This window comes from Alexandromys fortis, unplaced genomic scaffold (genome assembly GCF_014885135.2).
Source record: "Alexandromys fortis isolate MF-2015 unplaced genomic scaffold, M_Fortis_MF-2015_v1.1 scaffold_73, whole genome shotgun sequence".
In the NCBI taxonomy this organism is placed as follows: Eukaryota; Metazoa; Chordata; class Mammalia; order Rodentia; family Cricetidae; genus Alexandromys; species Alexandromys fortis.
In genome coordinates, this window is record NW_026067959.1 from 5,005,931 (window position 1) to 5,030,777 (window position 24,847).

The 24,847-nt window shown below is 40.8% G+C and overlaps 1 protein-coding gene across 2 annotated transcripts in view; it reads right to left on the reverse strand.

Moving 5' to 3' along the window:
• The window catches only part of Itga2 (integrin subunit alpha 2), a 95,357-nt gene that overhangs the window by 24,149 nt on the left and 46,361 nt on the right, over nt 1-24,847 (reverse strand). For both annotated transcript variants that reach the window (XM_050152812.1, XM_050152811.1), the window contains 11 exons: nt 22,072-22,220; nt 18,000-18,150; nt 17,554-17,719; nt 14,368-14,444; nt 12,170-12,308; nt 10,989-11,134; nt 9,988-10,131; nt 8,037-8,240; nt 7,223-7,359; nt 4,218-4,357; nt 1,512-1,663 (listed from right to left, as the gene is read on the reverse strand). In XM_050152812.1, coding sequence (XP_050008769.1) covers nt 1,512-1,663; nt 4,218-4,357; nt 7,223-7,359; nt 8,037-8,240; nt 9,988-10,131; nt 10,989-11,134; nt 12,170-12,308; nt 14,368-14,444; nt 17,554-17,719; nt 18,000-18,150; nt 22,072-22,220 — 1,605 coding nt within the window. The remainder of the gene's footprint in view (nt 1-1,511; nt 1,664-4,217; nt 4,358-7,222; nt 7,360-8,036; nt 8,241-9,987; nt 10,132-10,988; nt 11,135-12,169; nt 12,309-14,367; nt 14,445-17,553; nt 17,720-17,999; nt 18,151-22,071; nt 22,221-24,847) is intronic.

Below are 24,847 nucleotides of genomic sequence, written 5' to 3' on the forward strand. Positions count from 1 at the left end.
CTTCCTGTCTGGTTTCTTCACCTACCTCTCAACCTTTTGTTCTCCCCCACTCCTAGCTCCTTTTCTTTCTGTGTGTGTGTGTGTGTGTGTGTGTGTGTGTGTGTGTGAGAGAGAGAGAGAGAGAGAGAGAGAGAGAGAGAGAGAGAGAGAGAGAGAGAGTCTGTGTGTTTGTGTATACATCCATGTGCAGGTGTCTTCTCCTGTTACTTTTAAGATATTATTACAGAGTTGCTTGGGGAGATATTTCATATAGCTTATAAATAAGTTTCTGGGGGCTGAAGAGATGGCTCAGTGGTTAAGAGCACTGACTGCTCTTCCAGAGGACTTGGGTTCAATTCCCAGCACCCACATGGCAGCTCACAACTTTCCAAAGGTCCAGTTGCAGGGGATCTGATACCTTCATGCACACAAAAATAAAGTTAAATAAACCATAAAAGTTAAAAAAAATAAGTTTCTGATTGGAAAGTTACTCCTAAGAAGCATGTTTCCTACAGGAAAGATTTCCCACATCAATGTGAACTCTAACAATTATGACCTAATAGTAGAACAGGTGATCTTTACCACATACTCTACCATCACTTACCTAGGGCAGTGGTTCTTGATCCATGGTTCATGACCCCTTTGGGGGGTCACATAACAGATATTTACATAACGATTTATGATAGTAGCAAAATTATAGTTGCGAAGTAGTCATGGAATAATTTTAGGGCTGGGGTCACCACAGCACGAGGAACTGTATTAAAGGGTTGCAGCATTAGGAAGGTTGAGAACCACTGACCCAGTGTAAAGCAGTAATAGAAACTGCTTTTGAGATTTTCAGTTTTAGGAGCTTAAAATGACTATACAACTTTTACCTGATGGGAGAGAGGTCAAAATAAAATTGGCAATGGAAAGTTCACCCGATGAGTCAGTTAAGAAAACACTGTCTTTTAATTTTTTTTAAAAAAATTTATTTAATGAATCTATTTATTTTCTTTATTCAATGTGTGTGGAGAGGGGTGCCATGTGCCCATGCACATGTGTGTGTGGTGTATGTGAACATACGTGTGAAAGCCAGAGGAGGACATCAGATCTTCTCCTTCATCATTGTCTCTAGATGACCCCGGAGTTGGACATTGTCTTGGCTCTGATGCTCCCAGCCCCAGGGTTACAGACACTCATAGAGCCAAATGTGGCATTTTTACATAAGTGCTGGAGGCTTGAATTCAGGTCCCGGTGCTTATGCAGCAAGTGTCCTTACCAGCTCAGCCATCTCTCTAGTCCCCAGTGCTTGCTTTCTTTAACAATCTTTTAGCCCATTTAGTTGCACACCCTAATAAAATGTAATGTCCCTAACACATATAAAGTCAGAATGTGAACATAAGTATTAGCATAACAGAAATGTGTTTCTTGTCCAAAGAGCTAGACAAGAAATGCAGCCATCTTCTAACATATAACTCCCATTTTAAACTTCCTGGATTCATTAGTTGCTCAGAAGAAAGGGGTGGAGAGAGGTAACCCTGAGGTCTCACCTGTATGCTAATGTCATACTCAGAACAGCTCTGTGCTTGGGATACAACCATATTCTTCTGCAGGAATCGTTCACTGTTTTCTCTAAATACCCCCCTGGAGGTCACTCTGGATGAATATCCATCTGCATCAAGTGTCATGTTATACAGGATGGCTATGATAAAATCACAAAGAAATACGTCAAGTGAGCGCTGAAGACGAAAACAGCCTTGCTTTATTGGACAAAGTCTGATATCGAGAAAATGCAGAGATGTCTCATGTGATTCGGTCTACGTGAATACAGAGCAAAAACAGAAACGAGCCAAGAAATACATCTTGCAGCAACGGAAAACAACAACAGTTGCACTGGCCCCCGAAAATCTATTGGATAAACCTAGAAAACGGATCCCTTTCCTGTGTTTTAGCTTCATCTACCATAGCATGGGGCACACACAGGGAAGAAGCTGTCGTTATGGAATGCCTCCAGTTGAACACACCCTCATACGCTACCCACTCTCCAGTAAAACCGGACACTGGATAGCCTGCTGCTGCTGTTGAGAGAGCAAGCTCAATGAGATGAGGCAGAATAATTGGCATGGGTTCACCCAGCGGAGACAAGGTCAGAGCTAAGATCGGGAAGTCAGAGCTAAGAAATGGAAGTTCATGTTCTTTCTACTCCCACGCCATTACTCTAACTGTTATTATAAGAAGTAACTGTGATCACATAAAAGAGCGGATACAGTATCTGCTGTGTTCTAGATGCTTGCATGGAGAAAGACGCGCAACATGGCTGCTCCAAGGTTTGAGCCAGATATTCTTAGGCTGAACAGTCATCCTACAGTGAGCACTTTGTCTACCCTCTTCGGTTCGCGGTTTCTCTGGCAATTAGAAATTATTAATATCAACTCAGGAAAGTGGAAATGAAAAACAGCTGTGTGATGAAAAATGATGACTGTAACCAAAGTCTAAATAGTCAGACCAGCGTCCTTTAAGAAAGCCCACGGGCCACACACCAGAATTATGGTTACAGAAGCTGACTTATTTGGAATTACTTTATCAGACTTATTCAATATTTTAAAGTTGAGTGTACCTCTAAGACAATATATATCTATGTTACCTTTAATATCCCCATTAAACAACCTTGAGGAATTTTTGTGCTTCAGTGACTTAAAGAGATAAATAATGATATTGAAATATGAAAGAATTGAATGGGCAGACTAAAAGTAAATGATAAAAAGTATGGAAAGGAAAAACTAATAACAGGGTCTAGGTAACAGTCAAAAGGGCAAAGTTAGCACACTTTGTGTACTTTTTCTTTAAAAAGTAGCTTGATAAAAATAAATATGTAGTTTCATAGGTCATGCAGTTTTAAAGATGGGATTTTGTTCTTGTGCACGATTATTGTCAAACAACAGACTGAAAAATTATGACCAGCTTGTCAGTGTAGACCTGAACACAGCAAGATAAGAGTCAAAGGTAAGAGTTCCCAATGACAAGGAAAGGCCCAAACCCTCACCAGCCAATCAGTGGGAAGGGACTTCTCTGCAGGTACAGGTTTTTCAGTATGTGCCAGCAGAATATATGAAGAACATTCAAAATATGGAAGACGCATAAGGCATATACGTGCTTTAGGGCCAAGGTAGCTGGGCAGCCAGCCACATGTGTCAGAGAACACATTTTCCATTTTAATCTTTTGAGCAGCCTAAAAATGTTTATATGGTGGCAGTTTTCAGCTTAACTATGATGGCTACTCAGAGGGATGTGTGCTCCAAGGCAGGCCTATGAGGTATGCCATGCAAAGGTGGGTCAGTGTTTGAACACCTGAGAGTCAGGGAGTCCGGAAGCTATGCCAGTTATGAATCTTACTTTGGCTCCTCTCCTTGCTCATGTATTTCTTGATAGTAATTATGACAAACTACTGACCTGACTGTTTTCAGCCTTTAAGTTAATTTACTTGCAGTTTCGTTAAGTGCCACTGGGAACTAAGAGTTCTGAAATAAAGAGCCGGGGTCTGATGGAGGAGGGATTAGAATCCATAGATTAGCAAGGGAAAACAGGCAGCTTTTCATGAGATGTTATTTGGCTTGCTGTCTCTGGAGGATGCTGAGATAACAGAGGTAGTTGTTTGGTTAGGAATGGCGTCAAAGAGGAGGCGACACCTCACCCGGGTCCTGCGAGATGACGTGTCTTTGTAGGAGAGACGGGATGAGAGTTCCTGCTGACATTTGCCCACCATCCTGCCCGTGCTTTCTCCCTCCCCATGAGACACACTGCAGACTCATACTATGGAAATGGTAAAGCTATGGGTACAAGTTGAATATTCCTTTCTCTTTTTCCTCTTCCCGGATAAAGGGATAATACTCAGTGCTCTTATTAAACACACCTATGTAGGCAACGGCATAGGCAGTAGGTGACTCATCATTTAGAACTTGCCATAGTTCAAGGAAATTCATGTGTGCTGAGGATCTCCGGAAGGGACCCGTGTGTTGGAGAGACTCAGGCAGAGCCCATGATTATGCCATAGTGATTATAGTCTTCTGCAGCAGAATGCCACCAGCTGGGGCTGAGCAAGGACGCTCCAAACAAACCTCCCCCTACTCTTAGGCACTGAATGCATGGCAGTTTAAGCACATCCAGTAAAGATCCTAATTTCTTCTGGTCTGCAGGCCAAGACCTCTAGCTAAAGCTGCAGAGGCAAAGCCATTCTTGTTGGGCTATTTAAAACTCACCCACTTGATGGTTTTGCCCAGTAGGTTTAAACGTTGCTCTGAAGCAGAGTTTGAGGGTTATCTTAGCATCCTTGTTAAGCAAAGTGATTTTGTCGGGAGTGAATGATGCTTCTATAGCCACATCAGCAATGCTTTGGGACCTGAAAGACATAGGTGGAAACACGTGTACCTCTCTGCATACACATGAACTTCACATAAAGGACCCAGGGCCAGCATTGCTGAATTTTTCTCTCTACTGTCTTAGACCTTGAGAAGCTTTTCCTGTTTGAAAGCAGAAGATAGTAGCAGGGGTCAATGGACTTTTGTTGGTAACTCGAGCCTGCAGAATATATATTTAAATAACACTTGAACCCACACAGAATAGAAACCGGAAACGTGTTTGCAAATGAAGTGTTAAGTCAGGACCCCTCTGTGTCTTCCCCCTGAGGTCGGTGCCACTCTTGCTTCTTGAGATGGCAGGAGAGAGAGAAGGGAAGATGGAGGGGCCAGAGCTGATGAATATTGCCATGTCCTGTGCCTCGCTGCCTCTGTGGTTAATGTCACCTGTCCATGATGGTGGCGACTACCATGAGGGCAGAATATGGCTTATGAGTCCATCACTGATGCCAGAGTTTCCTGTCCTGGTGTTCCCTTTGTATACCCAAGACAGTTTTATTTGCTCCTTCAACATTGGTGTGAAGTTGAACAAATTCTAGTTCCATTTTATTAACGAAAATGACTGAGAAATGGAGACCTGAAGGCTGACTATAGTCTGAGTCTCTCTATTACTGGATTTTGAACTTCACAATAATGACCTCTGTGTACACTTTCCACTATTTATAGGGCAGCAAGCAGTGATTAGACATATCACCCTTTGGAAAAGTACCACAAAAAGACCCAGACAACATTTCTTTTTGATTTTCAGGTATCACTGGAAAGACTGTTCCAAAAGTTACTATGTATCCGTGATGCCTCTTTAATATGCAGCCATGACGCATCTATTAAGAAATGTAACATGGCTTCAATTACAATCTAATGCTTAATTCAATTTTAGCACAACTATTTGAGGGACCGAACATTCGTCCTAATACAGATGACACTGATTTACATGTTTTTACAAATTTACTGGACATTATTCCTAGAGTTATCCAGAAAAAGCAGTTCAGCACTTCGTAGGAATGTGACCACAGAATATTAGCTTAGCTTGACGAGTCAGCTCAGCACATTTACTTGAGTCCGTGTGTGTTGACTTTTTCTGAAGAATCAGATGCACCTTTTAAAACAGAAGCTTGGTCGCATCACTGACTCAACAATGCCACAGTATAAGTAGATACAAAGGCACCACATGGGAAAGCGTGCCTTGAGGCTTGCACAGTGCCTTTGGCTGCCAGGTATGTGCTTTGATACATTATTTTAAATGAAGCCACATAACCTCTGTAACATTCCTAGCATGCTATTCTTTAATTATTTTAACTAACTTTATTCAGTAAATGCATTTTCTAGTTTCTCAGTCTTAAAGCTATTATTGGTTTTCCATATAACAGTTTCACTTGTCAAAAAAATTGCATTTTACTCTTGAAAAGCACAATTCACATGTCTACAGAGTAGCATCAGACTCAGAAATCATATAATGTCCATGAACTGTTTCTATTCCCAGTATGTCTGGACAGTAAAGCATATATTTTCAGCAGAGAAAAAATGAATGCATGAGTATTCTTGACTGAATAATCAATTTCTTTTCAATTCCTCTCTCTCTCTCTCTCTCTCTCTCTCTCTCTCTCTCCGTGTGTGTGTAGGTACATGTATGTATGGGGCATGTGCATCTGGATGCCAGTGGTCAATGTTGGTCTATTGATTGAGATATGATCTCTCTGCCCCAGAACTTGACAGTTAGTCAAGGCTAGCTGGCCAGTGAGCTCCAGGCATTTTCTCTGCCTCATCATCACGTACATGACATTATGACTGTTTGTTTGTTTGTTTAGGCTTTTTGAGACAGGGTTTCTCTGTGTAGCTTTGGAGCCTGTCCTGGAACTTGCTCTGTAGACCAGGCTGGCCTTGAACTCAGAGATCCACTTGCCTCTGCCTCCCTAATGCTGGAGTTAAAGGCGTGTGCCACCACCATTTAATTATATGGCTATGGCTGGCCTGGAACACTCTATGTAAACCAAGCTGGCCTCAAACTCACAGAGACCCACCCACGTCAGCCTCCCAAGCGCTGGGATAAAAGACATGAACTACCTCACCTAGCTATGTCTGGCTTTTAGACATGGGTTCTGGGGATTGAACTCAGGTCTTCATGCTTGAATAGCAGGTTCTTCAACCATGTGAGCCTGCCCTTCATAGACCTAATTTTTAAAACCCTGAACCATATATTCTTTGAATCCTTTCTTGTTCCTTCAACTTTACACCCATGCAGGCAATGAAGAGGTCAGCTCAGCCCAAATAATGGATCTTGTTTATGACTAATGATTTTAAAATATGCCTTTAAGCACATACGAAGTTTCACTTTATTTGTGTCCTGTAAGATTTTTCTCATGAGGTTTCCTGACTGGAAGCTGAAAGGAGGCTGTATGTAAGAAAATAATGTTTAGAAACATGTATGACATGTATGATATCATTTCAAGGACTGTCTTTTCTTTACACTGACTCTTCACATAAGAAGAAAAGCATAACTCTAATGATAAAGAAACCTCTCTCTCTATATATATGTATTGCACATATGCATCTATATGTGTTTATGCCAAAGATACATGCCTGTCAGCAAATTTTATATATACATATATATGTATATATGTGTGTACATATACATATATACACACACATACATGTACATGCATGCACACACACTCACACACACATATGTATTCCCCCAACTCTCAGGAAAACCATGCATATTCTTTCCTTTATGCAAACCATGATGAACACATTTCCTACAGTCTTATACAATACATTGGGCACTACACACATCATACAACACAGCAGGTCATTTTGATTAGCGAGTCCGAATCTTGCACTTAGTGACTCACCAGAGTTGAACCACTTGTCCCAAAGCACCAATGGATACATCAGTGATGGAATCTCCATTTAAATCTCCATAGCCATCCAGGGACCTTCCAAAGAACTGGAGTTGGCTCCTGAAGGCTCCATCGGATCCAAGGATTTTCTGGAAGGGCAGATTTCACTTGAAGTTGTAGTACACACAGCAGACTCAGAATGACAGTCTCTATCCTGCCCCTCACATTCTCTAGGTGGTCATTGTTCAGGTTATTCTATTGGTTTCTTTCTCTGTATTTAATCTGATCTCTGTCTTTTACAAGGATTCTTTCATCAAGGAAGCAGTGTGGATCTTTCATGTGTAATCACAAGGCAGTACAAAATGGCGAGAAGTCAGTGGGCTAGGAATGAGACAAGTTCAGGTCTTCATTCCTATCCTAGCAAGCTTTCCTTAAGACGTCACAAAATTGCCTGTTAGTGAGGCGTTCTTCACCATCCTTTGGTCCTCTGATATGCCTCTCAATACTTGAATAATACATAACACTTGAAAATTTCCCTCTGAATTAAGTTCTATGTTTGATCCCTGGCATTTGTTATTATCTATAACATTGCAACTTTTTCTTTTACTCATATTTCTTCTTTTAGAATATAAGATCAACAAAAAGCAGAATTTTGTCTGTCTTGTTCTGTACATCATTCTCAGAACTAGAATAGTGTTCAACATAGAGTAAAACTTTACTGTTTTTTCAATGGAAAGAGCACAGATTTAAGGTAAAAGGCACAGATTGGACGACACTGTCTAGCGCTAGCATTTATGAACCCAGTCTTCACGTTGTTCATGGTTACCTGGGAATACTTGGTGCGAATTGTACCCTGGTGACCATTGTAAATGTACACCGCTCCAGAGTTCTCATTCTCTACAGGAGAACCTACGATCACATCATTAAAGCCATCCATGTTGATGTCTGAAAGGGCTGCAATCGCTGAACCGAAGCGAGCATTTCCACTGCCTTCAGGTCCTTCAAGGAACTGGTGCTGATTCAAGATGCCCTTGCAAAGAAAGAAGGCACTGTTACACAAAACTCTCAACTCTCAGGTGGTGGCGGCACAGAGCGTTAATCTCGGGAGGCAGAGGCAGGTGAATTTCTGTGAGTTTGAGGCCAGTCTGGTTACAGAGTGAGTTCCAGGACAGTCAGTCCCACAGAGAAACCCTGTCTCAAAAGAAACCCATAATAATAATACTAATACTAATACTACTACTACTACTAATAATAATAATAAATTCAAAGCAACCTATGCACAAGATTTCAAAACATGAAAATGGATAGGGTTTTAATCTTAGAATTGATGATGATTGTGTGATGAGATTTACAAATAAAAATTTCATCAATCCAGGTCACAAGAGACCAGCTCCTAAGCCAAGATTAAAGGAGGTAATAATTCTCTTTTTCTGTACCCAAAAAAACCTACATTAGATTTTTGGTCCTCTATCTCTACTTTTTCTCATTTTTGGGACTGTCATGTCTTTCCAAATCTTTGATTTAAAAACTTCTGGTGAAAGGCTAATATTGTGAATGAAGCTAAAGTAGGTACAAAGCACAAGGGAGCCCGTTATTTTAGATCTTACTGATGCTGGACAGTGACATAATTATAATTATATTACATGTAAATATAATTATAGTTTCCATTTCCTAGTGGAAAACGAAGTCGCTGTCATTCCACGACAAGACAGGCAACACTAAACGATTCTGTGCAAAGGGAAAAGACATTTCCGTATAAAGGCTTTTCCTTCAGATTGGGTGCTCCAGTATGGAAATATTTAATGGCTTTGCAAGGTAGCAAAGTGCCTCAACCAAGAAACTGGGTCAGTGTGATTCTCTCTAGTTTATAGTAGTTTCATAGAGACTCATTTCTCAAACTGGGTTATATAAAGCATTAAGAGATAGTGTTGCTGGGCCCGGAGGGACGCTCAGTGATTAAGAACACTTTTTGCTCTTGCAGTGGACCTGGGTTCATTTCTTAACAATCACATTATTTCCCAGCAGACTATTATTTTCACTGGTTCTGTTAACGGGTCAGTTTTTGCATCAATATACAGTAAGTATCAATGACTAAGCAGAGCTCTCCCTGCCCCCTATACCTATCTGGTTTCCTATGGCAACCACTGTCTTTCATTTGCTTTTCCTCCTGTCCTTGCTGAGCTCCAGATTCCTGCTGAAATGGATTTAGAGTTCTGTCTACAAGTTGGAAAAATGATGCTTTCTCTCTTTGAGTCAGCTCGGTTTTATGGCAGGGATCTGAAATTCCAAAACTTGGACGTTCACCTAAGTGTGACACTAAGCACTGGAATTTTCTGACAGGCTAATGTAGAAAGTATTCTGGGTCATCTGGAGGTTGCCGGAGTGGCTAGGACAAGTGACTGAGATAGAGAGGTCAGCACGCCCAGTGGTTACTATCATTTCAAAGAAATGCCACAAGGTGCTTTAAAAATGAACCAGCATTTATAAGTCTGTGTATGCCAAAAATTATTTGTACTTATAATGACTTTATGTGAATAGGAACACATACCCACAGACCTCTCATGGAAAATAGGATACACTATATATTAAACTTCATGCCTTTTAATGCATTTAAAAAATTGTAGTAATGGTGATACCTTGAATTTGATTAAATACATGCCACACTATGCATGAAAATTAGCAATTATTTCCAAATAATAACCTTCCTTCAAATTTCAGATTAACCTATTTATCAGTACTAGAGTCAATTAAGCTGTCTGTTTAATGCTTAATTTTACCTTTGTGATCGTGAACAGGTAGACTTTCCCCTCTTCCTTCTTGAGGTCATTCATGTACATGGGAGCACCGACCAAGAGCACGTCTGTAATGGTGTCTCTGTCCACATCAACCGAACATAGCACACTACCAAAATAGGAGCCAATCTGGAGTAGCAAAGCATATTAATCTCAAGAGTCATATAATCACATATGTATTCTAGCACATGTAACTCTGGGTATTTCTGAGGCCAGTGAGCCAGAGGCCACATTCAGAAGAGGAACCCTTAATAGCTACGGGAGCTGTGATTTAGACAAAGACAGGTGGGCTAGGGCCAGCCAAGGGCCGCAAATAACCATGTTCCCATGAAAAACAACACAAAGCAGAAACTGTTGTAATAAGGATACCTTATCAGAACATAGGGAGGGGGATGGAGGGGACAGGGAGGAGAGGATCATCTGAGTAGAAACTTAAGGACAAAAGGAGTTTTCTAGATAAAGGGAAACATGAACAACGTAATGCCAGTGGCACGGTCCAGCACAGGTGATGTTCCCAGGAGGGAAAGATGGGAGAACTAGGTGGAAATGAGGTAAAATTAGAAGGGGGGCATCTGAATACCATCCTATCCATCGATATTCAGTGAGTGCCTGTGCAAATACTTATTAAGAATTTAAAAATTAATCAGTGATTTATTTCTTCTGCAACACTGTCACTGTTTTTTTTTCTCCTCAAAATAGAAAGAATCTTCTTTAAACCACTAAAGAGGAAGCAAATGCAGGATCTAGTACCTACCAGTTTGTGGTTTGTGGTTCTCTTACACCTATAAAATCAATGGCAATAGCAGGATCGGATTTAATCCCAGTGAACCTTGTGTTGTTGGGACTTAGCGTAGACATGAGTCAATTCAGACGACATTCCCAGAGGAGCCACTCAGTACGCACCAGTTTCCACTCCACCTACTCAACTGTCCACCTGCCCCAGTTATCCCTGAAATGAATTTCACTCACTCGGTGGTGATATTTACCTGGTCCCCTCTGTGAGATTGAATCACTGCGACATTGCCATCCTTGTTAACATTGTACAGCACTATCTGGCCAGTATAATTTGCCCTCGGAGCACCAGCCACAAAGTAGACACCCTTTTCAGTAGAAATTGCAGCCACAGAGTAACCTAGGAGAGAAGGAATTCTAGGTTAAGCACCATTAATTGTGCCAGCCAGAGAGGGCTTTCAAGGAAGCAGAGATGCTCAGAAGTCTTGGTGTTAGAAGTGACGTCCTGACCTTTCGTTGTAGCTCTGATTACCGTAGACAGGACCTCAATGGATGAAGCTGTCCCTTGATCCTGGGTTGTTCTCAACTACCTATAGTCGTGGCTAATAGCTAATATCAACTGTCAACTTGATACCATCTACTTCTACTGGAGAAGAGCATTTCAGTGGAGAGCTGTCTAGATGAAGTGTTCCCCCTGGGCCTATCTAGAGGGTATTAGACTGCTTCAAGCTCCTGCTGCCTTGATTTCCCCTGTACCCTATGAGCCAAATAAATTCTTTCTTCTTTAAATTTCCTTTGTTAATGTATCTTATTATAGCAACAAGGAACAAAGCAAAGACAGTAGCCTTTAAAAAATGTTTAATGAATGAATAAATGAATTTAAATGATAACGCTGCTTCATGGGAAGAACGCAGGTCCTGGAATTATAGAGTTCTAGGTTTGAATTCTGGATTTATCATTTGCTAAGCTGTTGAAGTTGATAGAAGTTATTAAGGTCCCAGGCTCTCAAAGGATTATGGAAGGATGGAATATAATACCGCACAGCAAGTACTGAACATCACTGGATGCTTATCATATGGTAACCACAGTAACCAAGAAACAATCAAAACCCCTAAGAACTCTAAAACAATAAAAGGACACTAGTTAGTATATCGCCTTTTAGGAACAACTTCTGTTTTGAAGAAACAGCCACGTTCCAGGAATATCTGTCTGAACAGATTTGTATGTTTTAGAAGCAGTGGAGTTAAATAACATCATTGAACATATGAGCTTAGCAGACATCTACAGAGATTTGTGTGTAAAACTCAGCTTTCCTTACCTATGGGCTGAGGTCTGATTATAAACACATAAGCAGAGGATAGTTCAGAGGACAGTTCAGTTAGAGTTTAAGGAAGAAGAACCTGAGTTGTCCCAGCCCACCACTGTTGTGTCTCACCTAAAAACGAACTGTGGTTCCGATCCTGCAGAACGTGGTCAAAGGCTTGCTTAGGAAAGATCAAGTGCTCATGAGATGTCCCCTGAACAACACTTCCACTCCAGTCAAAAGCGCCCACTGCACCAAGCATCAAAATATCCTGAAAGAATGGAAGAGATGAAGATTGAGACAAATCGCCTTTAATGCAAAGGAATTCAGGCATAAACTATCAAAATTTAAGGAAATTTGTACAGTAAAAACTAAATATGTATCTTAGAAAGGTTTTGATTTTACTGGAGAACAAGTCTACCCATGAGTTTTGACCCCATTGGGGGTGCCCTTTCATAGGTGTTACCTAAGACTCCCCGCATGTTAGATTATGAAAATAATTTTATGATTGGGGGGTCATCACAGCAAGAAGAACTGTATTAAGAGTCGCAGCATTAGGAAGGTTGAGAACCACTGGGCTAGGCTGTCTTGGGAGAACTTTTTATAATGCTTTATGAAAAAATCGTTGCAATAGGTCATGGTACAGGATGGATGCATAGTCATGTTCAATTCAAAGGCACACATTTGCAAATGCTGTGCCTTTCAGAACTCATGGAAGAAACAGATGAGAACTTCTCATCCCACACATTCACAGGAAAGGCTCATGATGAATATGAGATACACTAAAGCAGTAGAAAGTGCTGACCTCAGAGGAGCGCGGCGGGAGGGGATGCTGCTCTTCCCTAGCATGTCCTGGGAGACCCATGACCTGTTGCATTTTCAACTCTCTTCTTTGCACACTTGCAGTATGAGTTGCACGTTTGGATGGGCATGCTTGTGCACAGAGAGGCCAGAGGAGGACATTGTTTGCATTGCGCTATCCCTCTCTGCTTCATTTCCTTGACACCGAGTCTCTCAGTGAAGCTAAAGCAAAGATAGCGACCAGCAACCGGCAATGTTCCTCCTTGCTATGTGCTTCCCACAGGGAGGGTTACAGATGCATGGGCAACCATGGGCTCCTTCCTGATTTGTGGGTCCTGGGATTTGTACGTGTGATCTCATGCTTGTCCAACAAGCTCTTCCCTGCTGAATTATTGCTCTAGCCTTCACAGTGCTTCATTCTTCTTTTCAAATGTTCTGGCATCTGCACCCCTATGTCCCATGGGTTTAATCATAGCACAGCCAGAAAACTCACCTGTAGCTGTGAGAGTCAATGTAGTCAACAGAAAGCAAAGCCTAAGTCATAAATAGGAGGATCAAACAGATCAGGGGCCTCTGCATTGGCTCAAACTTAATTTAAATATCAAAGGCTACAAGTCCTTAAGAATACAGGTTTGATCAGAATAAAGGATGTAATTGTCAAGTTTTTTTTTTTTTTGGTGTAAGGAAACAAGGATATGATGATGTGGGGTCAAAAAGTAACAAATATGGAAAAACATCCCATTCTGAGGAAAAATATAAGATTTTAAGAATAAGCATAATTGTAAGCACAAACTCTAAGCTGGGGGTTTCAGAAGGGGCTCCAGTAAATGGGCAGTAAACTCGTGGAATTGTGTGGAATACTTGTGTAAAATTGTATTCATTTATCATTTTTATAGGAATTAATTCTTTTTTTTTCAACATCTCTAAGGGTTGTTGAATCAGTAACACGAGAGGAGGCAGAGGGGGAGCTGTTCTTGGTCCTTGGATCTGCTTATCACTCTCTGATTTCAAATTAATTCCTACATATTTCCAAAAATTTTGTACTGCTTTGTGTTTCATTTTCCCCAAATGTCTGGGCAGAATTCTGAGAACAAGAAATATCCCTTAGGTCTGTACCAGAAAGAACTCAAAAGCTAAGCTACCAAAACAGTGGACTTGGTTTTACAAATTGCCCATTTTCAATAATTCTCTCTCTGTGTTCTTCAAAAACGATACTGTGGCAATGTAAAATGTAACTGTGTCAGGGACCAAAAGGTTTTGATTCCCATGAAATTCTTATAAGGATGATGCCTGGAATTAGTAGAATGTCTTTGCCATAGGGAATTCAAGGCCTTTATTATAAAAGGTATTTTCCTCTGACACAGGGAAGGAAGAATTTAACTGCTTTTTGTTTTAAAGCTTAGTAACTGAGCCCAGGAATGTGAATCACTGCACTGCTCGGGGGATGGCTGTTTTTCCTACTAGGTCGAAACTATTGTGTCTGTGTGTGTTCTGGCAAGTATTGGCTTAAACTTATCTGATAGACACACATTTTGAGGAGAGTAGTCCGCGCTGAATCCCACTTGTGACATTTCCATCTGGAAGTTGTCTCCTCCTTGAACAGTACCTGGAAAACATCATTTTTTAAAATTACATTATTGTCAGCAATTTAAAATCAAATTTCACACATGGACACACACCGGCAAGTAAGCATGCACACATGCATACACACACACATTTTTAAAATTTATTTATTTATTTATTAAAGATTTCTGTCTCTTCCCCACCGCCACCTCCCCTTTCCCTAAACCTCCCCCAATCAAGTCCCCCTCCCTCGTCAGCCCGAAGAGCAATCAGGGTTCCCTGCCCTGTGGGAAGTCCAAGGACCACCCACCTCCATCCAGGTCTAGTAAGGTGAGCATCCAAACTGCCTAGGCTCCCACAAAACCAATAAGTGCAGTAGGATCAAAAACCCATTGCCATTGTTCTTGAGATCTCAGTAGTCCTCATTGTCCGCTATGTTCAGCGAGACCAGTTTTAACCCAGGCTTTTTCATACCTAGGCCAGCTGGCCTTGATGAGTTTTCGATAGAACATCCCCATTGTCTCAGTGTGTGCACACACATGTTCTTATGTTAATATACAGCTATAACCTAGAGGATTCTAGGATGAGTAAATTACTAAGAAAGTATCCAAAGAAGTGTTCAAAATTGGCTTTGATCCCCATTAAGTATTAATTAACCTAGTGTAATATTTATGCCATTTCTGATATCAAACTAGATTAAAGAAAGAAAGCACATTAGTTAAGGGAAAAAACTGAGATCAAGATATTCTGTGAATTTATCACTACTAGCTAAGCAACTATGTGACTTTTGCTTTTAAATATTAATGCTCCTGATGCACAAATACTTCAGATGCACTGGAAGAACTGGTGATTAGTTTGTACCATAGACTGGACTGAGGGAGACCTGTGTCAGCTCTTGGAAACCAGGACTCAAGACTAAAGAGTTTACTAGCTGGGAAATTTGTTTTGATCACACTGAAGCATCAGTCGCTGTCCAACACCGCAGAACTTTATTGGTAGGCACGTTCTTTTCAGCAGGGTTCGGGGTGGTCGTGTTTCAATAATGCTCATGAAAAGCAAGCCAAGTTCCTCCATGGACACTTCAATAGCACAAACTATACTACTGTGAGGGCTCCTCTTGCTTAGGAGACATAATAACGCTGAGGTCATCCTTGTGGGTTCCTGGGAATTTCTCTAGAGCCAGGTTTCTTGCTAACCCCATAATGGCTCCTTCAATGAAGATATCTCTTTCCTTGCTCTCATTTCTGTCCTTCTTCCAGCTCGACTATCCCATTCCATCAAGTTCTCCTTGCCCCCAGCTAAGACCCTAAGCAACAGAAGAGAGGGTGCTGGAACTGGCCTTGTCCTGTAGCCAGACTGATGAATATCTTAAATATCACCATTGCACCTTCCTTCATCTAGCAACTGATGAAAACAGGTAGAGACCCACATTGGAGCACTGGACTGAGCCCCTAAAGTTAAGTTGAAGAGCAGAAAGAATGAGAATATGAGCAAAGAGATCAAGTCCATGATGGGGACATCATCCACTGAAACAGTTTACTTGAGCTAATGAGAGCTCATCAACATCAGTCGGACTGGGAAGGAACAAACATAGGTCCAAACTAGTCCCTATGAATGTGGTTGACAGTTGCATGGCTGGGGCAGGCTAAGGGGCCGCTCCCAGTGGCACCAGGGTTTATCTCTACTGCTTGTACTGGCTTTTGGGAACCTATTCTCTTTGAATGGATACCTTGCTCAGCCTAGATATAGCAGAGAGGGCCTTGGACCTTCCCCAAAGCAATGTGTCTTAACTGCTCTGAGGAGTGGATGGGGTTGGGGTGGAGGGAATGTGGAGGGAAGGGAAGGAGGGGAGGGAGTGGGAACTTTGATTGGTATGTATAATGAAAAAATATAGTTTGTTTTCTTTTTTAAAAAATTACAAATAATAATAATCAACACTGATTGCATAGAGACAGTTTGAGGGAGAAATAGTTTTATGAGCCAGGCAATGGTGGCACATGTCTTTAATCCCAGCACTCGGGAGGCAAAGACAGGAGGATCTCTGTGAGTTCGAGGCCAACATGGCCTACAAGAGCTAGTTCCAGGACAGGCACCAAAGCTACAAAGAAACCCTGTCTTGAAAAACAAACAAACAAAAAAATAGTTTTATGTTCCTCAAAGTCTTCAACAACAAAAAATGTCCAAAATCATTTTAAGTTAGCCTTAAATTACACTGCAATTACTCTTACTCATGGACTTGGAGCAAATTTGCTACTACAGATGCCTTAGTAGTTTTGTGTTTTTGCAGGAGACCTTAGTTCTTGGTGGTGATTTAAATAAGTCAGAAATACCATGCCTCCGCAATAAAATTTGCAGAGGGTTAGAAATTTCTGGTGCACCATCAGAAGATCAAGGTTGGATTATGACAGTGGAAACCTTTGTAATACATTTGAAGGCAGCTTCTAAGGCAGGACCTGATATGTAAGTACACGATTAATCACCGACTTTATTGCTGAGTTATCTGGGTTAAGTTCCTAGAACAAGGATTTGGGTTATGTGAGACACTTTACCAACTGCAAGGAGTGCTCCAATTCTCCAGGTCCTGACTGTTTGCATAACTGACAGTTCTGCCCTGAGGATGTCACAAGGCCATGGAAATGCATCATTAGAGCTACAATCAGGAAAGTATTTTCCCCAACTAAACTGCTGGAGATCGCTATGCATTTCCACTATTTTAAAGGTATATATGTTTATTAGAAACAAGTTCAAGAATATGTGACATACATAACTTACGAAGAAAAAAATCTATGGTTATAATAGATGTTGCCAGATTGTTCTCTCAAAAATTGAAAAAAAAATTGTCATCTTATTAACCATGTGTGAGCTTTGCACCTCAGAGACTTCTGGAAAATTAAACAGTATTGATGTTTTGTTTTATAGGTAAAACACAAAAGTGTTTGGAGTCACAGTTTTCTTCTGTTTGCTAATCACTTAACATTTCTCTTATAAATTGTTTATTCATGTGTTTTGTCTATCTTTCTTGCTCACATATTTGAGTTAGTTTTTATGTACAGTCTATGAGCTAATATTCATATAGCAAGTACATTAGATGAAAATAGCAGTTCTTCCAACAAAAAGTATTTGAAGGAGACATCTGTGAAAGGCCTTTTTACCTTCAATGCTGAAAATGTGCTCTCCCAGGGTCCCGGCCTTCTCCAGCAGGGCTGCTTCATCGGCCACATTGAAAAAGTATCTCTCTGTTGGAGTACTAGCAATTGCTTTGATTTCTTTGATTAAATTCTTAGTATCAAGGGCATTTCTGTTTAAATACCCAAGAACCTTGACAAAAAGAGAGAGAGAGAGAGAGAGAGAGAGAGAGAGAGAGAGAGAGAGAGAGAGAGAGAGAGAGAGAGGACAAAGTCACTCATTCTTCTTCTACTTCAGTTTCCCTCTCTTCATTGCAGTACATTTCTGATCATCGTAGGGCTTCTTGCAAACATTTCCACAGCCATTTCTTTAGCTGACAGGACTGGAAATCAGCAGGAAGCAGAGAGACTGTACAAATCACAAACCAGGAAAGCGATGGAGTATCAGACGTGTCCTAAAGGAAGCCACTTACTGCTATGCCGAATCTCAGGATCTCATCGTCATTGCATTGCTGGATCACTTCTTTCAGACTCGACCCGTCGTGGGATTCACCATCAGTCACAACTACCATGACTTTAGTAGCACCTGGGCGCCCACCGGAAGCTGGTAAATAAGCCTTTTTTCTGTGAGAGATAAAATTGCCCAGTATTAACAGAAGCTAAGGTCTAGATCTCTGTTTTGGAAGAGAAACAGGAAATTAGCATCCTTAAGCACATCAGCCATGAACTACATTGTGTTTTCCATGTCCTTCTGTGCAATGCAAGTATTGTATTTAAGGACTTTGTTCTATTTGTATCTTCTTTAGAGAAATATAAATAAAATTTATGTTCAGTAGTAATTTCAATATGTTTCATGGTGTATGTGTATATGTGTATGTTGTGTTTGTATGTCCTAATTAGTTTTTTGTTGCTGTGATAAGACACCAAAACAAAAAGAAACTTGAGAAAGGAAAGAGCTCATTTGGCTTACAGGTTATGTCTATCATCAATGGAAGCCAAGTCAGAAACAAGGCGAGAGCTTGAAGCAAAAACTATGGAAGAAGAACAGCTTACCAGCTTGCTTCTCTGGCTTTCTTGCTACCTTTATTATACAGCCCATGCCCACCTGCCTAGGAATAACACTGCCCGCAGTGGACTGGACCTGCCTCCAAATACATACATCAAGATTATGGCATGTAGTCATGTCCATAGGATAGTTTGATGGAGGCAATTCCTCAGTTGAAGTTTAGTCTTCCCAGGTGACTGACTCTCTCTCTCTCTCTCTCTCTCTCTCTCTCTCTCTCTCTCTCTCTCTCTCTCTCTCTCTTGTGTGTGGGTGCATGTGTGTTTTATATGGTCCATATATGTTTTCCTGTATATATGTTCAGGTACACATACATGAATGTGCATATGGGGACAGAGATCAACTATTAAGTGTCTCTTTCTCTAGCTCTCTACTTTACTTTTTAAGAAAAGGTTTCACTGAACCTGGATTTCAACAACTCAGCTATACTGCATCGCCAGGCAGTTCTGGAGTTCCATCTGTCTCTCTCCTCCCCAGTTCTTGGGATACAAACACATACCACAGCAAATGACTTTTGCGTGGGTTCTGGGAATCCAAAGTCAGGTGCTCGTACTTGTGGAGAAAGCACTTGACCCACTGGGCATTTCAGTCCCACCCAAACCGTATTTTTCTATTTACAGAGTAAAGTTCCTTAATCCATTGTCTTATATTCCCATTATATTTGATATGGCACTTACAAAAAGAATGATATCTTTTTAAAAAGTCTAACATTATTGTTAAAATCTTGTGCACATGCTTAATAAGGCTTTAATTTTTTTTTACATTTTTATTTTTTTTTGAGACAAGGTGTTGCCATGTAGTCCAGGCTGAGATCATAGGCATACACCAATATGTGCAGTTAGATTGAAAATTTAATTCAGCTAATATCAATTGTGATGCAAAGGACATTATTTAGCTTTATTTTCTTCTAGCTAGTCAGTCAACCAACAAGTTATGTCTCTCTGTCTATTAGAACCTCCCATGACATTCTTCCTAGGTAATACCAACTACTTCATAGGATAAAGAATCAGCTAGCTATATAATGATCTTTGTTTCCAATTCACCTCTTCTATCTTTATATTTATGTTTTCAGTGCGGGCTAGCCCGTCTACACATTCACCAATACTCTAAAGTCAACGTTTTTGAAGCTGATAAATTATTTTGTTACACAGAATGTTTTATGTGTCCTGTATTAGGGAACAGAGAAATACATTCCATATTTTTCAGCCAGACAAATTTTAATCATGGATCTCATGTCATGTCCTTTTTTAAAAAATGAAGTTTACCCTTTGTGGGTACAGTATACATCAAGAGTGAACTGAGGCTGGAACTGCCTCATTTAGTTTGGCTTGAATGCATTGTTTAGGGTGATGTCATGTAATGGTAGGTGTTCAATGAAATAAAGTATGTGGAAATGGGGATATTTACAGAAAGAATAACCGAATTCTCTCTCTCTCTCTCTCTCTCTCTCTCTCTGTGTGTGTGTGTGTGTGTGTGTAGCTGTGTGTTCTGGAGGTATTGATTAGAATTTGGATGGGTCCTGATTTTTATTCATTGGGAAATTATGATGGTAGTGAGAAAATCCAGAGCCTTAAACAAGTAATAAAAGCCAAACAAGCTCCACCTCAACAAACAGTGATCATGCCCTATTTTAGAAAGGAAAGCTTGCCAAAGCCCCAGGTTCCTTCCTTGGGATAGGCTCCAGTTACATTCTCTGCTGAAGACAGAAGTCCTCCACGCTTATCGGGACAACATTCCTTTCCTTAGTCTGAGTTCCTGGACTGGAAAGGGCGCTCCACTTAATGACAGGTGACTCATTTTTATGGCCTGCAGTTTATTATGGTTGAGCCCCCAATGAGCTGGAGACAGGAAAGATGAAGCCAACCATATCTTCTCTCACGCACAGTATCTTTTGAGACATATGAAGAAACTCACCAGTTGAAGGAAGCAGCAGCTTCAGTATACACACAGAGAAAATGAGGGGACAGATAAAACGGGGAATGAAGAGATAGGTGCACTGAATGTGATGATGGCCTGGTATCTATCATAGGGGAAGTGGGAGGAGAGGGAAGGCAGCAATGAGGGTTTTGCCTGATGCTGGTGAACAGACACCCACATCATGAGCAGTGAGGGAATGGAATGAGGCTGCTTTAGGACACAGTGAGTTTTCTGAGATGGTTCCCCAATAAAGATGCTCAACTTTAGTGAGATTCCTGATGATGTTGGGGAGAGGGTTTAGAGATGACACAAGTGTTGGGGGAGCCCACACAGGGTTGGTCCTCCCAACAAGGGTGGGGACATTATTCCTACAAGAGAGGACTGTGGAGGAAAGAGGGCTTTGTTCGGTGAAGACAAATGAGAAGAAGGAGTCAGTGAAGAGGCCAGAGTTGGTGGGGGTCCAAGTGGTTCATGATGTTCAGTGAAGACTGAGTTCAGAGCGGCAGTGTATGTCTGTCCTTACCACATGCACAGAGGAACTAAGGGCAGTGGGTTTGAGGCAACCACACTAGGTTAGCTGATGCAGAGAGCAGGCTCACTTAGTGGCAGAGCTACAGGCTTCGAGGAAGAAGTGAGAAGATTCATAGAAACTTGTTTTAGTGGCTTTTGAAAGAATAAACACTGGAGATGGAAAAGGCTAGAAGCAGGTTTAAGGGAAGGCACATAATTCTCATTACAAAAATGAAAGGCAGACATTTAATAAAGAGTCTAGTAAGGATGGCAGCAGAAAAAGAGGGACTGAGGTAAGAAGGAGGTGGATGCCATGAAGTTGTAAAATTCCCATTTCCTGTGTGTTGCTGCAGGAATAATAATCTCAGCATTCAAATTCTTGTGTATAATGCACCATGAGCTTCATTAATGTGTACAAAATGCTCTATTAGTTTAATTTGAAGTTAATGCTAACAAAGAGTGATAGACTGTCATAAACAGAGTCGCTCGTTCATTTCCCAGCTGCCCAGACCTGAATAATCACACAGAAACTATATTAATTACAACACTGTTTGAATGATGACTTAGATGTATTTTTAGCTAGCTCTTATATCTTAAATTAACCCATTTCTATTAATCTATGTATTGCCATGGGGCTTCGGCCTACTGGTAAAGTTCCAACATGGTGTCTCCCTGACTGCCTACTCTCTCTCTGTCTCTTCCAGCCTGGCTAAATATTCTGCCCTGCCAAAGAGCAGCTTTATTCATTAACTAATAAAAGCAAAACATATACAGAAGGACTTCCCACATCAGATTGTTTCATTTCACACTATCTTAATCTAAGACCTTTGCAGTTTAAATAATTTATGAAAAATCATATAAAACAACTTCATATGTCTGGCCATGCCAGGACCATGGTGTGTAACGCCATTTCCTCTGTTCCATGTCAAGGTACACATGCCACAGGAAGGCTTGTTTCTGCCCTTGTTACTTCTGCCCTGCCTCTCCCGTTCCTTCTTCTTGTCTTTAGCACTTTTATGTTGTCGAAGTGTTGACCCAACAGCATCAAAACTTACCTTGCAAATTCAATCGCTTTGAAGGTGTTTGTGAGGTCCCCACCAAATTGGCGGGTTTCCGATGTGGTTTTGACCATTTCCTCTTTGGTTTTGTGACGGTTCAAGTTAAATACAACTCTTGGTTCATTGGCATACTGAATTAACGCCACCTTTCAAAGAGAAGTTTATTAATTATCATTAATTTACACATAACTTCTATTTAGCCAATAAAATGAGAAAGGCAAACTTAGATGTGAAGCCTGGAAGCTTAAAGGAACCAATTTCAGTCCTGTTCTTGAAAAGTATTCTTTCTGTGGAATCATCTCTGGGAGAGGTCTTCAGTATATAACAGGAGCGTGATTGCCAACAAGATGACCTGTTACAGCACACATTTTTGGTTCAGAAATAGCTGTAAAATACCTGAAAGCACGTCTTTAATATTTTTAACGCAAAAGAATATTAGGCTTAGCTTTCTAATTATCAGTGGCTACTAGTTTGAAAACAGGAATAAACAATCATAGAGGACATCTCATTAGTTTTGAGTAGTTATGAAACAGAGTCAGAGTTGAAGAAACTCACATATTTCTAAGCTATGTATTCAGTTTAATGGACAGTTAGATTTCCCCTGTTGTGGGCTTGAGCATTGTTGGAGCAAGGGTGTTAGATATGCATGTGGTGCAGGAACCCTCTGGCCGTCAGAGAGGACACAGCATTGGAAAGGACTTTATTTGAGAGAGTAAACCGAAAGATAAACTTTTGAACAAGGTATCGGGAAACAGTGTCTAATCCTTTAGATCAAGCAACTTACATCTTTCTATCACTATGCCTATTTCCAAGTATGAAAAGAATTCTCCCAGCCCAGGAGATGCGATTGTGTGAGCAGGAAATAGGGATGAGCAGTAAGAGGCTTTCTGAAAGACACAAGAGTCTCTGAGGTAAGGCTATAAAGGAGGTGGAAGATCAGCCCTCGACAGCTGAGTTCAGTTTGTAGCTTTGCCTGGGGGGCGGTACGGCGGCCGCCCGGAAGGCATGAGAAACACGGTGATCATCCTGTCCCTCTTCCTTTAAGATAGGATGTGCAACTGATTCAAAACTAACTGAATACGATTCCTACAAAAACAGCCATAGACCTGAGTGCAGAGAGAGTAGGGTTTAAAGGTAAGGTATGTACTAAATACGGGCCATAAGAAGAGAGACTGAACTCAGCTTCCCCTAGAGAGGAGACAACGGATTGAGGTAGAAAGACCCAGAAGAAAGTCATGAAGTCTGTAGACTATAAAATCAGCTCGGACAGGGATGGTAACCAATTCAGAGACAGAAAAGAGACAGACAAATGGGAAAAGTTTCTTCTTAAGGAGGTTGAAAAGTGTTGTTCTCCAGGAACCAATGTGATATGTAGTCTTCATTAATAGAAGTTTATAGTAAAAATCCACAGTGGAATTTCCATGGTCTTGAAAGGCAGTTTGCCCACTACCCTGGTATATAAAATCAACATCAAAATTATCTATATTTGGTTTTGTGAGACAGGGTTTCTCTATGTAATAGCCCTGGCTATCCTAGAACTCGCTTTATAGAGTAGACTGACCTCAAACACACAGAGATCCACTTGCCTGTGTCTCCAGAGTGCTGGGATTAAAGGTGTGGCCCACCACCGCCTGATAATTTTATAACATTTTAGAAAACTAGAAAAGTAAACTTTCAGTGAAGATAACTGCAAAGAATAGGGAAAACTATTCCGACAGTTGTTCCCAGGTGTGAGGTGTTGTCTTGTCAGATGGCAGCTGGGAATGTGCACTAGGGAATCAGTGATACTGGGGATACTGCTGCTCCAGTCAGAAGGACCTATTTGTGGTAGATCCAATCAGAAAATGGAGAAAGAAACAAGGAGCATGGTGAAAAAAAAAACCCCACAAAATATCCAGAAACTGACCCCCATTTCTCTCTCTTGCCTACTCTCTTCTTCCCTTCAGGGTCTTGCTATACTTTTCAGGCCAGACTCAGAATCCTTGTCTTCAGAGATGTTCCTGCTTTATCTACTGAGTAGCTTGGAATACATGCTACTTAGTCTTTGGAGGAATCATGAAACAAGTATGCCTGTGTTTTGAGTGCCTAAATCAAAAAGATTGCATGGGACTGACCTAGACACTCTGCATATATGTTGCGGTTGTGTAGCGTGGTCCTCTTGTGGGACTCCTAACAGTGGGAGCAGGGACTGTCTTTGACTCTTTTAGAAGCTTTTGGGACCCTACTTCTCATATTGGGTCTCCTTGCCCAGCCTTAATACATGGGAAAGTGCTTAGTCTTATTGAAACTTGTTATGCCATGTATTGTCGCTACTCATGGGAGACCTGCCCCTTCCTGAACACTAAAGAAGGAGAGTGGATGGGGGATGTGAATAGAGAGGGGCAGAGGAGGAACTGGGAGGAAAGGAAGGAGGGGAAACTGTGGCAGAGATGTAAAGTTAACTAATAAACATATAAAAACAAACAAAAAGAAGATAAAATAACACCCAATTGAGACTTTTGAAAATACAGAAAATGATTTCAAATTATTGATAATACTTTCTCTTATGTAAAATACAACTGAGATAATACTGGATTATATACAAGAGGCTATAAATCAGAATCATGCTTACTGAGTTATTTTTCAATTTCACAGAAGTCAGATAATTCTTTTACAAGGAAGTGTAAACAAATAGAATTGAACATAATTGATATAGAGAAAATAGGTATCTAATTTTAAAATATATTATTTACTGCCTTTTATTTTTGAGTATATGTGTGTGCTTACGTGTATT